General features: G+C 38.1%; 1 protein-coding gene across 2 annotated transcripts; it reads left to right on the top strand.

Moving 5' to 3' along the window:
* Positions 1-3543: 3543 nt before the first annotated feature.
* On the top strand, positions 3544-15445 carry LOC131021302 (probable serine/threonine-protein kinase PBL18). 2 transcript variants are annotated; one of them, XM_057950432.1, is made up of 6 exons: positions 3544-3954; positions 13770-14164; positions 14447-14585; positions 14659-14795; positions 14882-15005; positions 15087-15445. In XM_057950432.1, the coding sequence occupies exons 1-6, from the start codon at positions 3798-3800 to the stop codon at positions 15404-15406; spliced, it is 1272 nt and encodes a 423-aa protein (XP_057806415.1). In that variant the 5' UTR covers positions 3544-3797; the 3' UTR covers positions 15407-15445. The 2 variants fall into 2 exon arrangements, with proteins under 2 accessions (XP_057806415.1, XP_057806413.1); XM_057950430.1 differs by having other exon boundaries at positions 13761-14164.
* The last annotated feature ends 842 nt before the right edge of the window (positions 15446-16287 follow it).

Genomic DNA, 16287 nt, shown 5'->3' with positions numbered 1-16287 from the left:
ATTGGAAGTGACATATACTGCAAAATGGGTTTGGTTTTGGTGTAAATGGTTGGAGATGGTCTAAACATATTTTGAATGTTTTTCTTTAATTTTATTTATGACATTTGCTATGTAGTCTTATGTATTTTATGTTGAAGATCAGTTTATATAATACTGTTTCTGTTTCTTAAAAGGGTATTAGCCTGTTAATACTCGAATCTTTTTCATTTTTTAGTTTTGCACCTCAACTTTAAAATATGCTTATAAATACATGAACTTTATATTCTTTCTGATTTTGCATCCGATGAATTTTTACTCTCAAATTGTTGCAGGCATGACAACGGAATTGACATCCCAAAACCTACAATTACAAGTTCTAGATCTCATATTGACAATAATTTATCGACTTCATTATGCACTTCAAATTTTCCTCTCAATTCGACTGTCATGTCAGCATTAATGATCTGGGGGTAAATTTTACATCGGGTGCAAGATAAAAAAAAAATACAAAGTTCAAGTATTTATAGGCAAATTTTAATTTTGGGGTGCAAAACCAGAAAATTGAAAAAGTTCGAGTATTTATAGGCCAATACCCCTTCTTAAAATTATGTGGGGAATTCATCTCTGTTCACGGTACTCTTGTTACGTATGAATTTCACATGTAAACATTCTTATAATTAGTCTTTTGGATAAATCTAAGCTTACAATCAACTCTATAAGTCATTTTGAGTTCTCTTTTATCTTGGCTTTAAGATTTTACGACTTGTTGAACTAATAATCTTGCCATTTTGTTATTTCATGCTGCAGTCAATAACCGACTGATTGTTCTCCTTGAACTAGAGAATTTGATGATTGCTTGTTGTATTATGCTCGTAGTTGGTTTCCCATTCTTATTGTCATCAAGAAGAAATTGAGTAATGGATGTTATTTCAAATGAAAATAGATCTTTTATATTCATCTTATAATTTATAATGTGAGTGAAAATTAAAAATGACCATATTGTTTAAGTTAAACTTAAAAATGCACACTATTATAAATCTCTCGTGTTTATGCTTAATCTCACAACATAAAATAATTCTTCAACTTCTAAAACAACATAACACCTATCTAGAATAGAGGTCCTTTGGTACAAATTTCTTAACCTTGTCAAATAAAACACTATCTATACCTTCCCTTACCATAGGTTCAATCAACATCGAAAAAGTAGTTTCGTCAAATGTGAAACCCCTTGCATCCATCTATTTCTTGGGAGCGCTTTCAACGATGAGTGTCCTTGTCTTAAGTTGTTGAGAATCGACGACTGTGATGCCCGTGTGTTTGGCTGCAGACGCCTCTGCTTTTCAAGTTCTTGAAGAGCTCGTTTAACGAGATTTGTGGCAGTTGCAACTTCTTGAAGGAAAGTTCCAACAAGAACATTGCCCTTATCCTTTAGAATCTGCTTCGTGCTTCCCAAATAAGAGGCAATTAAAAACTACAGACAAGTGAAAAACCATTAATACACAGATATAACTCATCAGTAACATATCTCTCTCTCTCTCTCTCTCGCTCTCTCATATTAACATCCCTCCCATCACTTGTTCTCATTCCTACTTTTTCTTGCAGCAGTTCTTGTTCAAGGTGATGCTTTTTCTATATATTTTTTTCAACCCAAGGAAACTAATTGCTTATTATTTTCAATACTCAGTTTTCAATGATGACAATGTTTACAGTGATTTGTTATGTTAGTTTGTTGAATTTGTGTTATTTTTTACTTATTTTCATTTCTTAGTTAACTTTTAATGTTGAATTTGAGTCAATAATTGAGTCAAAGTAAAATTATGAACTATTAATAATGAATTAGTTTATTTTTTTAGAAGATGAAACAATTTTTCAAAAAAAAAAAATAATGCTAGAAGTAGGTCTTTATATGCTTTCAATGTACTTATCGTTGAATTAATAGAACGGCGAACAACTATTTATTATATTAAGTGATTGATTCTAATTCTAAGTCCATTAAGATAATACTTGAATATAAAAATGAACTGTACAAAATGCTAAAAAAAATAGCTCGGGGAAATCCCCTGCAAATATTTTCAGACATCGTACTTCAATAAATTTAGCACCCCTAAATGACAAATTCTAGATCCGCTCCTAAGAACGAGTCAAGATTTTAATCCAAATCCAATAGTACTATTGTAATTACATATAAAAAAACTTACAAATATGCATGCAATTGAAAGATGAGTTTGATGAAATTGAAATTTTATATAAAAAAAAGGGAAAAGAAAAATCTAAGAAACCCTTGAAAGCACAAGACAACAAATTAATGGTCGGATCTCATTAAAATCACTTTAAGGAAACCCCGAGGAAAAAACCTTAAAGGGAAAAAGAGTACCCGACTAACGACGACGCCCAAGTAAAAAATAAAGCAGAAAACATCCAACCGGAGGTGAGTTCCGGCCTAACCATCACCCACATCTAGCCGGAAGATAACCAAAAAAAGGAACTCGGAAAGAGAGGCATCCCATGAAACTCCGGCTTGATCATCGCCCCAATAGAAGCCACACTTTTAAACCGTTTAATGGTGGGATAGTTTCACAAATTGTGTGCCACTTTTTCTGTATTTAGTGAATACGGTATGTTATTTACCAGTTTGAATCACATACTCAAAATTGAAACACAATGTAAAAATAAAAATCTCCAGCAAAGATATATATATATAGGGGCGCGCTCCAGTGAGACCCCTTATTTTTCGTGTAACATGAGTACAATGAATAAGACATATAATACTAATGAACAAAACGTACATCTAATGAACAAGATGTATATACTGATGAAAAATAAAATTTTAAAAATTCGTAATGAATAAGATATATATACTGATAAACAGGGCCGAATATACTGATGAACAATGCAGTATATACTGATGAATAACAAAATTTAAAATATTCTGCTCCCTCCAGGATTCGAACCCTGCGAAAAAAAATCACCCTCCAGATACAATATCAGCCATAGGATTGATAAAATAAATGCACCAGATCGTGCCCTAGATCTCACTAAAATTAGGGGGTCTCATTGGAGCGGCCCCCTATATATATATATATATATATATATATATATATATATATATATATATATCATGGGAGAGGTTCAAATAAGAACCACTAAATAAAATTAGAACGTAGAACCATTTTAAGCCATTCGATCATCAAGATCCACGGTGGATGCATCATCTTGGTGGATGAATGCAGATCCTGGGTTCGAATCCTGAAGGGAGCAAATTTTTTATTATTTTCGGATGCATTAAATTTAATAGCGAATGCATTAATTTATATAGCAGATACATTGATTTTAATGGTTCTTATGTTCTCACGATAAGTGTGGTTCTCATTATAACCACACCATATATATCATAGTCTTTTCACCCCTTGGTCTTCGTTCAAATCAAAAGCCACCACACTTATCAAATCTTGACTGGGTCAAAGAGCATTCTTACTGCTAATAAGTTGAATCCAAGCACATAAAACTCAAGGAAATTAATGATGGCTATAAATAGCAAAATAGATAATATATAATAAAAAATTCTTCCACAATTCTCTATGAAAAAGCATGTGAATTATTAAGACGAATTTTGTGGCCTGCACAAAATTCGTTCTCTATCATGCTCCCTTCTCCTAGCTTGGTCTGATACCCATTCTATCTCTCAAATTACACAGATCAAAGAGAAGGAGGAGACGAAATGGTAGAAATCACGACGACAAAATTATGATCACAAATTGATCAATAAATAATTTTGTTCTCGTCGAGAGGCGTTTGGCCTCATATTTATATATTAATTAATGGGCAATTGCATTGATAAAACTAGGCTGTGCGTTTTGGCAACTCGTAATTTTAGAAAAGGCTCTCATCGAGAACATATTCACGGCCCAAAAAATGATGGTGTTGAACGTGATCATAATGTTATAGCTCCTCATATTCATCGACCTCCACCTTCAGGTATCCATCATTTTTCTATATATATGTGTGGAATTTATAAATATATATATAACGATGGATTTTAATTTATTTCAATAGTTGCTTATATATATATATATTTGCTTCTCAATTTTTTTGCAAGATTTTCATTTGGTTGTGAGGTTTGATGTTAAGGTTTCATTTCATGATATGCATACTGCATACATGTATACAGAGTTTATTGGAATAATTAATTGTTTGGTTTTTTTTTTTTGTTCTTTTCTGGCAGAATGATATTTAAAGATCCTGAATTGTACACTATATTAGTACACATATTAGCTTTTTTTAGAAGTAAATATTGTGATGTTCTCATCATATACCTAAATATTCAAATCACTGTATGTATACAATAACATCCGATAATTGATTTTAAACTTAATACCTTCAAAAATTCAAACTAATTTCATTAGTTACGTCCTTAATTATACATCTTATTGATATAGTAAGATTTACTGGAAAAGTTTGCATATTTGCACTTGGTATACTAAGATAAGAGTGTTAATTAATTAGCAACGAATAACTTTCAAAGAGGGCTTACTTAATTAGCCAGCTAGCTACATCTAATTAATTAGTTTTGAGTTTTGACCGCCCCCAAAAGAAGTAGGAAGATAATTACTTGTTCTTAGACTTTTTTTTTTTTGAGGAAAAATAAGAAAACTTTCATTAAACCAACGAACCAAAGTTGAATTCAATAGGGAAAACATCAAAAGAAGAAGGGGAAAAACGACACAAAAGCGCATGCTTAGCAAGACTATCAGCTAAAGCATTATCACACCTAGCAACCCAACTGATCTCAGAATGCTGCAACCTATCCAGACGAGCGTAAATATCTTTAAGAATGTCACCAATAGGCGAAAGATCCTCCTCACGTTTGCGAACTATCCAGAAGAGATGTTGACAATCAGTCTCAAGAATGGCATCAGTGCACTCCTTTTCCCCACAAAGCTTCAAACCTTCGAGCAGAGCCCGAGCTTCTCCCTCCTCAACTGAGATAGCAATTGAGATGCAATCAATGTGGGAGATCTTTTTATCTTGATAGAGTAAGAGGTTTCTAGCATACCAAGACGCCCAAGCAAGTGTGGCAAAAAGGTTATGAACTTCACGATCAGGGACAGAAGCAATCCGATTAAACCATTCATTGATAGGCCCCGCCTCCATATCACCAAGAGGAGGGAGACGGATCAGAGAGATCGCCCAAAGGAAGGAAACCCATGAACAATCTCGTAAGGCATGTTCCACAGTCCCCGCAACGGTGACAGCACGGATCAACACTTACCGACCGCGACAGCAGCGCATTGGCAGTAGGGAGAGCACCACTCAAACATTTCCATAAAAAAAATTTAACTTTTGGAAGAACTTCTAAACCCCAAATCCAGTTCCAGAGTCTGTGATCATCATTAGAGGACGAAGCTTGAGTCCGGTTTCGAAGAGAGCAAGCCAACATTTATCCAGACTTAACCGAATAAGAACCACCCTTACCATGGGGCCAAAAAAATCTGTCAGAATTAGCCACATCAATCCTTAATTGTTCCGAGAATTTCCATAAATCCTCCATGGGTAAGAAATCCGAGAGTTTGGACGGATCCCACCCAGATTGCTCTTCCAACAAAAGATCCTCTACATTTCTCTCCGCCCAGGAATCCACAACTCGTGCAAGTCTAAAGCTTCCTTTTCCATTCGGGATCCAATTATCCTTCCTGATCCGGATTCTAGCTCCGTCTCCTACTTGCCAAGCTACTCCCTCCCTCAAGAGATCACGCCCGGTCAGTAAGCTTTTCCATACAAAAGATGGATTATGGGCTTTACCTGCCAAGAGAATGTCCGTCCAAGGATAATATCTAGCTTTAAGAGATCGAGCTAAAAGAGAGTTCTCGTTCTGAAGAATACACCAGGATTGTTTTGCTAACATTGCTTTGTTAAACAAGCTAAGGTCTCTAAAACCCAAGCCTCCTTCACTCTTAGGAGTACAAAGCTTGCACCAATTTTTCAAATGAATCCGTCTCTGGTCATTCTTCTGTCCCCAAAAGAAACTTGCCGCAATGCTATTGAGTCTCTGACAAATCTGCTCAGGAATGGCAAAAAAACTCATGAGATAAGTGGGAATAGACTGTAAAACCAACTTAATAAGGACAAGTTTTCCCGCTCCCGAAAAAAAATGTCGCTTCCAATCCTTAGCTTTTTTCTGAGTACGGTCCACAAGCATCTGAAAGATTTCAATCTTAGATCGCCCCACCGTGCTCGGGATGCCAAGGTACTTCCCCTGATGGGTTTCACGCCTAACACCAAGCAAAGCCACCAACTCCTGCTTCACATTCTCACTAATCCCACAGTTAAAAAAAATTGCCGATTTGCCCAGATTCACTTTTTGACCCGACACCCCTTCATACTGGAGCAAAATGGCTCGAATCTCTTCAATCTCCTCTTTACACGCTCTCCCAAAAACGATGCAATCGTCAGCAAACAACAAATGACTTATCCGAGGGGTGGTACGACATAACCTCGCCCCATGAATAAGTTTACTCGACTCGGCACGTCGTAAAAGGCTGGATAAAGCTTCAGCACAGAAAAGAAAAAGGAACGGCGATAACGGGTCTCCTTGCCTTAACCCCCTACTCAGCTCAAACGAATCACGTGGGAAACCATTAACAAGCACACCAAACGAAACAGAAGAGACAACGCATAATTAAATCAAGGGAAAATGTGCAGATTGGCCCCCGAAGTAATAGCCCCTATAGCATATAACCCCCCTTACTCACTGTGTGTGCAACTAAACCCCTGAACTCCGAGAAAAGGGTGCAAATTCCCCCCTCTAACATAACGCCGTTAAGTGTCCGTTAACGTTTGGGTTTAATTGCACCCTCTACTTCAGGGATGGATCTGCACCTTTTTTTTTTTATAATTTCAGCAACCCACCTCCGGCATCAACTTAACCACCCCCGTACTCATCGATTCTGACTTGCACCTTGTCAGCTCGCACGCGCCCAATCTCTTAGTTGTCGACTGCCCACCGCTTACATGCAGCAACGCCACCAGCTTCTTCACCGCCCCGCACAATAGCATCTCCTCCAACACCTTAACCTTTTAGGCTTATATTATGATATTAATTGTGTATATATTTATCTATATAATATATATTTAAATTTTATTTATTTATTTTTGAATAATTATTAAAACTCCAGATAATAATTATGATTTTATTTTTGGTTAATTTAATATTTGTAAATTTATTTTAAAAGAGAAAAAATAATGGATCCGGGTCAGGACTCGAGACCATGTGAATCTAATGGATCTGGACATGAATCTCGTTTTTTTGGACCTAATGGATTTGGACCGGATCCTGACCTAAGTAAAAAAATACGGATATGGATTTGGACCAAGCAGGATTCGATCCAGGTCCACATCTGGAGTTGGTGATGCTGCTGCACGTCGGCGGTAAGCAGTCGATGATCAAGAGATTGAGCGCGTGCGAGCTGACAAAGTGTAAATTGGAGCCGATGAGTACGGGGGGCGGTTAAGTTGATGCCGTAGGTAGGTTGCTGGAAAAAAAAATAAAAAAAAATTGAGGTGCAGATCCACCCCTGAAGTAGAGGGTGCAATTAAACTCAAACGTTAACGGACATTTAACGGCGTTAGGTCAGAGGGGGGAATTTGCACCCTTTTCTCGGAGTTCGGGAGTTTAGTTGCACACACAGTGAGTTAGAGGGGTTATACGCTATAGGGGTTACTACTTCGGGGGCCAATCTGCACCTTTTCCCTTAAATCAACAACTGAATAGTGAAAACCAAGTTGTCTCATCATAGCATCTAAGAAACTCCACTCCACTCTATCATAAGCTTTGGTCATATCCAGTTTAAAAGCAAAACAACCCTTATTCTTGGCTTTATTAGATTTCATCTTATGAAAAATCTCAAAAGCTAAAAGAGCATTGTCCGTGATTTGACGACCAGGAACAAAGGCAGACTGACTTTCATTAATAACATTGGGTAGAAGTAACTTAAGTCTATTGGTAATGACTTTGGATATGAGTTTATAAATGACATTACACAGACTTATAGGTCGAAAATATGCCGGAGAGACATATTTTTTCTTTTCAGGAATTAGGCAGATAAACGTGGAATTAATCGGACCAGAATCGGCCCCAAAATTAAAAATATTAAGCACAAGAGGAATGACATCAAATTTAGCACAAGACCACATAGAAGAGTAAAAGAGAGCGGGCATACCATCCGGCCCAGGGGCTTTAAGGGGGGGCATCTGCTTCAAAGCTTAAACAATTTCCTCAGCCGTGTAGGGTTGTGTGAGGATGTTATTCATGTCATCATTCATGGCAGGCTCAATGGCGCGTAAGACATCCGAGGGATTCTGAGGAGGGCCAGCCGTAAAGAGCTCCTGACAGTGTTGTTTGAAAGTAATATCCAAATCCTCATGATTCCTCATTAGAGTTCCATCCGCCCGCTGGATATCACGAATATGATTGCATTTTTTTCGACCCTCCGTCACCTTATGAAAAAAACCAGTATTCCTATCACCCTCAGCAAGCCAATCTGCCCTCGACCTTTGTTTCCACATGATTTCTTCTTTCTGAAGAAGGGCATCTAACTCCTCGTCAACACTTCTTTGCTTGTCCTTAGAATCAGATTCATTTGAAGGTTTCTGGAGATCCGCAAGTTCATCTCTGAGCTCCTCACACCATTTTCTAATGTGACGAAACTCAGATTTCTCCCAAGATTTGAGCTCCACACCCATATCCATGATCTTTTGATGAAAATCCACAACTGTATTGCAAATACCGCCACTAGCCCACAGTCTATCACAAAGAGGTTTACATCTGTCGTCTTTTAGCCACATAGCTTCAAACTGAAAAGGCCGAGGTCGCGGCTGATCCTCAACACCCATATGATCCAAAGCTAAAACAACAGGACAATGATCGCTAAATTTACGCAGGAGATGTGTAACGCCATACCCCGAGAAAGAATTCATCCACTTTTCACTCCTAAATAAACGATCCAACCATTCAAGAATATTCGCATCGCCTTTCTGATTATTGGACCACGTAAAAGGGTCACCAGAAAAGCCCAGATCAGCTAAACCACATGCCTCAACCATCGAACGAAAAGCACAAAGCCGCGAATCAGCCTTCATATTACCACCTTTTTTTTCTCATAATGGTACAGAGATTCATTAAAATCTCCTCCACAGACCCATTTTGCACTTACATCCACACGGAGAGACAGCATAAGATCCCACGTAAAATGGTGCTCCTCAACCCGACTCCAACCATAGAAACCACAAAAATCCCATGGAGCTCCAAATGATTATTAACTGTTGCCAAAATATGGTGTAAAGAAGAAGATTTGATGGTGACCGTAATTTCCTCAGACCAAAGAAGACCCAACCCCCCTTTTCTGCCAACAGTTTCAACATCACAGTCCACAAAGCAATGATTCAAAAAATCAAGTTTCACTAAAATGGGTGTCCATTCAGGAGCCAAGTGTTTTGATTCCATGATGAACACCAAGGCGGGTTTCTTATGTTTGACAAGCCAAACAAGTTGACAAACTGTCGATTGGTTTCCAAGCCCCCGACAGTTCCAAACCAAGCAATTCATTGTGCCCGACGGAATTGCTCCGAAGCAATCTCCGTCGTTAATACATTCGAGGTGGTGGTGTTATCGTCGAGAAGTGTCCCTTTGAGACATCTTTGGACTGAATTAATATTGACATCTCCTGATGGGGAAGTAATACTCTCCTCCTCTTGCAAGTATCGCTTCCGATTAGTGGTTGAAAGGTTTTAGATTTTTAGGATTTTTGGGGTCGGGGATCGGTTAAACCTGGACCATATTTTTTGTCGTGGTGTTTGGATAGAGGATTTTGGCGGTAAAGGGGGAAGATCCAGGCCGAGAATTTGAGCAATATCACGGGTGAAGGTGATATCCTTATTTGGATTGAAGGGGGCTACGTTTTGTTCAGGAAGTTTGGCTTACATTTGGTCTTTTGTGGGAATCAATAGGGATTCGGTGGGTCGATTTTGTGTATTTTGTGAAGAGTAAAGAGCTGAGATATTTGAAGTTTCAGAGTAAAGGTTTAGATGATGTTCAAGGGTGTGATGCAAAGAATATGGTTTTGGATTTTTTGATGAATAGACTGGTGTCCAGAAGGTGTGTTTGCTGAAGTATTATATGGGGTGGTGGAGCTGGGTTAAAAGCTGAAGGAGGCGGGCGTGGTTTGTTGGGGGGAACCGAAGGGTGAGTAGAAGCATGACATTGTAAGTCACGTAAGGGGTTTGGTTTACGAGAAAAATCTTGGTGCTGATTTCTCGGCCGGAGCCGCTTAAGGGAAAAAGCTTTGAGTATAAGGCCATAGGGGATGTCATCAAACTGCTTACCACTATCCTCTTCCTCCGCATCTCTTACACAGGCTCGAGTATGGTGTCCCATTATACCATATTTATAACAGAAGATCGGGAGATTCTCATACTTTAGAGGAATCCGGATTTGCTTAACCTCAAAGAAAACCGTAATGCCTCGGAGTAAATGAGTAGTAACATCGAAATTAACCTTGAATCGGGCAAAATAGCTGGCATAGTTTGCCCTCTCATCCACCTCTTCGACAGTTCCGATTTGCTTTCTACTATTACGTATGGTGGATGCATGCATACACTTGATCGAAAAATTATACGCCCGAACCCAGAAGCTTCCTCTATTCACCTGGATATTGGATGGCTGCACCGAATCATCAAGCCCCATAACAGCAAAAAGGTGTCCATCGAAGTGCCATGGCTGTCTCTGTAAAACCCACTGTCGATTTTCCAGATTCTCGAATGTAAAGAGAAAAAGATTCTTTCGCCATTCTCTAGCCTCAAATTCCTTTGAAGTCTTCCACGATTTCCTCATAATTTCCAATAAATGGAAACCATTCGGAGCCTTAACAGAAATAAGACTTCCCACCAATGGAAAAGTATTTTTCGATTGAACATCAGAAGGTATGGTTTTGGGTATATCAATCACTTTTGACTCGCGCTCAGTGCGCTCTTCCAGGCCGTTCATTAACTCATAATCCCTAGACGGACCTCCACGCTCCATACCTACACCACCGAGAAAGAAAACAAGAACAAAACAAGAGCCTCACAAAACAATACACAATGTTAGAAAAACCGAACAAGAACAAAAACCACACCAGATGGGAAGAAGGAAAGGGAAATGGAGGGAGGGAGGGACGAGAAAAAAGATACAACGAAAAGGGAAAAACCCTAACAGACGCTCCAAGGAGAACGAAAACCCTAGGAAAAAAACCTTAGAGGACACAACCCTAGACGGCTAGGGGACTAAGAACGTTAAGTTGTGCTTTTGTTTCCGTCTGAACTTGAGCTTTTTTTGCGAGAGGAAAAATGTGTTAAGGATTGTTACTTGTTAGACTTTGAAAGCTGACCAAAGCCCATTTTAACATATGCGCGAATTAATATGTAATATGTCCTCATTTATAAGAGCGTAAATGTAAAAAATGAAAGTTATAGTCCTCATTTTTAAATTTTGTAACATATAGTCCCCATTTTAAAATGAGTCAATATATGAAAGTAGCCATTTTGTTTTAGTAAACTTAAAATTTACCCACTCAAATAAAAACTTTAAAATTTATCAACCTTTTGTGTTAAATGACTAAGCTACCCCTAAGATTAAAATTAAAAAATTACCCACACTAAATCTCTATCTCTCTCTTCTCGGTATCTCTCTCTCCTTCCTCCCCACCCGCGCTCTATCTCTCTCTCGTCCTCGTCGCCCGTCCGTCGCTGCCTTCGTCGTCATCGTTATCGTCCTCCAGTGGAATGAATTGTTTCTGTTAATTGGTTTTGTCTTGCGTGGATTTCTGGTTTATAGCTTTGCATTAGGTGTTCCCGATGGCGGTGGGATTAATCTCAACACTTCAATGCTCTGAAGGAGTCACAATTCGTGATTGACTTGAATGTTGATGTGTTAGTCATTGTTAGTCACTTCGTGATTAGTATCGAGATTTTTGTGTAGTTGGATGGCCAATTTGTGAAGAAAATAAAAAATCTATATTATGGTCAGTCTTTGGCTTGAATGCTGATGTGTTGATGTTATTAGATTAATTATGCTGACTCGTTCTACGATTTGGTTTTGAGAATTGAGTTGTTTCGGGAGATTGGTCAAGGGTTTTTTTTATAGCTTGTTTCTTAGGATTGTGTTGTGCTGAAACATTAAGGTAGAATTTGTATGGTGAATTAAGTTTAGAAGTTTATTTGTTTGGGGAAATCGGAAAATAGATGTGTTTATGTAGTCTAACGTCTAAAGAATGGATGGTGAATGGATATTGTTGCAACTGCTCTGAGAGATTTTGATTTTGAAATTGGAACATTTTGATTAATGTTCTTGAATTCACGATCAGATCTATGAATTCACAACTTGATATTCTTAAATCCACAACCAGATCTATGAATTCGCAACTAAATGTTATTGAATTCACAACCAACTCTATTGCTGATTGTGAATTCAAATTTTAAAATTTGAATTCACAACTAGTTATTTTGGTTGTGAATTCAATCTTTAAAATTCAAATTCACGATTACTTGAATTCACAACCAAAAATAAATCCTGGTCGTGAATTCGAGTTTTAAAGCTCGAATTCCCTAGTACAACAACTAGTTGTGAATTCGTGAATTCTCGAATTCACAACCAGTTTGATTGGCTGAATTGCTAGTGTTAGTTGTGAATTCGAGTTTTAAATCTCGAATTCACAACCAACTCTATTGCTAGTTGTGAATTCACAACTAATGTTTTTAGTTGTGAATTCAAACTTTAAAACTCAAATTCACAACCAAAATAAATTCTGGTTGTGAATTCCACTGGGTTGTGAGATGCGGGATTTTTTTAAAAGGTGGTGTTTGAAGGGGTAAAATGGTAAGTGTGGGTATTTTTTTAAGTTTTTATCTTAGTGGGTAATTTTTAAGTTTACTAAAACAAATAAGCTATTTTGAAAATCCACTCTTTTAAAATTTCGTAACATATAGTTCTATTTTTGAAAATACTGAAAGTTACGATCATCTTTTAACAATTAGCTCTAGGAATAATATTATATACACTCATACCATAGAAAGGATATGGAACAGCTTGAGTCAGATGACGAAAAGAGCCAAATTGAGGTAGTGGACCAGGAACACGAGAGGACTTCTGCACCTTTGGTTGTTCAGCCGCTTGCTGTGATGACTGACAACAACGATTTGCTAACTTTGACTGGGACGACAGGACCCATTTCTCGTAGACGAGGGCGTCCGAAAGGGGCTATCAACAAGAAGGGGAGAGTTTCTGATTCTTCTATCAAGCACAGGCTCCGTCGTATCATAATGAATGGCATGTCCTCGGATTTCCAAAACTCAGCACGCCGTGATGATATGCAGGGCCCAGGTCTTGACACTTCTTCGCCTGTGGAGTTCCTGAATAAAGTGAAGTATGCTCAGTCTAGAGGACAGATTCTGCAAAACTTTGTGATCAACTCCTCTAACTCTACCGATGCAGCCCATGCTATGTCGGTTGTGGCCTCTAAAAAATGGGGCGATATGTTGGACGATGAAGATGACGATGTTTTAGACGAGGACGACCCTCTTAAAATGTTCTCTTAGTCTTGGTTTCTTTTTTTGGTTACCCGGGGTTTCTTGCGGGTGCTTTTGCTTGTTTCCTTTGTCTCTGATCTCTCTTTTTTCTTTTCTTTTTAATAAAATTTCTATTTCAGCAGCTAAACGTATATATGATTAAATCTGTGAAAAATGAAAACGAGTTCTTGCAGCAAAGAATGTGAGACAAAGCCATCCTTTACCGACTCCAAATCACTCATCACAGACAGCCCTCCACCATGAGAGCAAGCCAAATACGTTGCCATTGCCTAAGCATGAAAACCCTAATATTCAAGACGAAGCAAGCTCCACATCAATTCTGCCAATGCCAACTTCAGAGAGCGAGATTCTATCGGCCCCGAATCTAAAGTCGTTCTCATTGGATCAGCTGAGTCGAGCAACCTCAGATTTTTGTGAGGACAGTTTGCTCGGAGAGGGCGGATTTGGCTGCGTGTTTAAGGGGTGGTTGGATGAGAAAACCTTAAATGCTACGAACCCTAGTTCAGGCTTACCCGTCGCTATCAAGAAGCTCATCCATTCTGGCTTCCAGGGTCATAATGAGTGGCTGGTTAGTTTTCTACCTCATTTTTAGCTGGGATACTCTGGTCTTGATTTTCATCTTTTCTTTTTTGTTGGCTAATTTTCAGTCTCATTTTGTCACCATGCATTTTGGTTAGCATTCATGCATGTTGTCTGTCTCGTTTTTAGCTGGGATTCTCTCTCTATTTTCGTCTACGTATATTTCTCTCATTCATTAATTTTGTCAAAATGCTAGCATGCTATTTGTATCGTTTTTAGCTGGGATTCTCTATTTTGATTCGGTGTTTAATTTTGACATGGGTTGGAGCAGTCGGAAGTGAACTATCTAGGTCGACTTCACCATCCGCATCTAGTGAAACTCATCGGATACTGCTTAGAAGGCGAAGATCGAATTCTAGTATACGAGTTTATGCCCGGAGGCTGCTTGGAGGATCTATTGTTCAGCTCAAGTAAAGCCATTGGAGCATTTTGTGTATATATATTTTAATTAAGAACAGAAAATGTAATATTTGATGTATGCAGGAAATTGCCCAGCACTTTCATGGGAAAGAAGGGTTCAGGTGGCTGTGGGTGCAGCACGAGGGCTTTCCTTCCTACACGAGTTGGAATCACCCGTCATATATCGCGATTTTAAGGCATCCAATGTTTTGCTAGATTCTGTAAGTCCATTTACTAAATTAATCACGTAGGAGTAATATATACAAGTCTATTAATTAATTCCAAAATTAATATTTTGTTGGTACAGGATTTCAATGCAAAGCTTTCGGATTTCGGGCTGGCAAAAGCTGGGCCAACTCAATCTCAAACTCATGTAACTACGAGAGTAATGGGAACTGAAGGTTATTGTGATCCACGTTATATCGCCACGGGTATACTAGCTAACTCACATTTATCAAATTAATTTTCTCATTACTTGAATGGTATATATGATGGTGATTTGATTTTTGTAGGAAAATTGACGGTGAAATGCGACGTATACAGCTTCGGAGTAGTGCTGCTGGAGCTACTAACGGGGCGGCCAGCCATCGACGAGACAAAGTTCGAAGAGGAGAAGAACTTGGTAGAGTGGGCAAGGGTTCATCTTAACGACAAGGGCAGAGTTTTCAGAATGATGGACACTAGGTTAGAGGGCCAATATTGTAAAAGAAGTGCTTTCATTGTCGCAAATATGGCGTTGCGATGTTTAAATCTCGAGCCCAAATATCGCCCCCCTATGACTTACATATTGGATATTCTTCAAAACCTTCCCTCCTATAAAACCCAACATTAATTTTGTCTATATATTCGTAACTTCTTTCTTTTATCTTTACCATGCTTTCATTGTATATTGTTTCTCCTCACAAAAATGCCTTGATTGTGCTCCACTTCGTTTTTGCTAAAATATTCGGGGAAGGAAGAGCTAAGGAGGTGTCATGATTAGTTTCATATTAGGACTTAATTACTAAAAATGTTATAATCTAGAGAGAAGAGGATAAAAGAGAATATCGTAGAGAAAATAAATCAGCAGGAGCGTATTATTGTGAGAACTGCCTATCTATTTATAGGATTGCAAATCTAGGATTTAGGGATTGGTCACTCTATACGAGAAAGGATATCAATATATATATTTTTACAACACATCCCCTTGAATGATCATCCCTTAAAAGATGTTACCTCATTAAAATCTTGCCATGAAAACTCAGTGGGACAAAACTTGGTCGAAGGAAAAAGAGTATAATTGCTCATCTGAAAAATAATCTTTGTAGATCTTTAAGTCGGCACATGACGATCTTGTGTACCATATATCTTCGAGTCAACGATCATGTTGATATTGGTAATGTTTTTGTGAAAAAGTCCGCCAAATTATCACTTGAGCGAATGTGTTAGATGTTGATGTTGCCAACATAGTTAGATTGTTTTTTGGTGAAATCAATTAATCAGCACGGCTTCATGAAAACTTTCCTTTGAACTTTATTGTTTTGATGTTCATATCTCGTTAAAAATCTCTCCACCAAAACCTTGTGGGAAAAACGGTAGAGAAAAATAGTACATGGCATACATTCGTTCTGTGTTAACTAGTTCGTTGTCTCATTAAAAACCTTAACTAAGAAAACCATATAGGAAAGCAAACTTAAGGAAAGAATAGTACAACTATTTGGCCTTTAGGGTCAT

Source organism: Salvia miltiorrhiza, chromosome 4, assembly GCF_028751815.1.
Source record: "Salvia miltiorrhiza cultivar Shanhuang (shh) chromosome 4, IMPLAD_Smil_shh, whole genome shotgun sequence".
Classification (NCBI taxonomy): domain Eukaryota; kingdom Viridiplantae; phylum Streptophyta; class Magnoliopsida; order Lamiales; family Lamiaceae; genus Salvia; species Salvia miltiorrhiza.
Note: the sequence above shows the minus strand (reverse complement) of the source record. Positions and strands in the feature narration are given on the sequence as shown.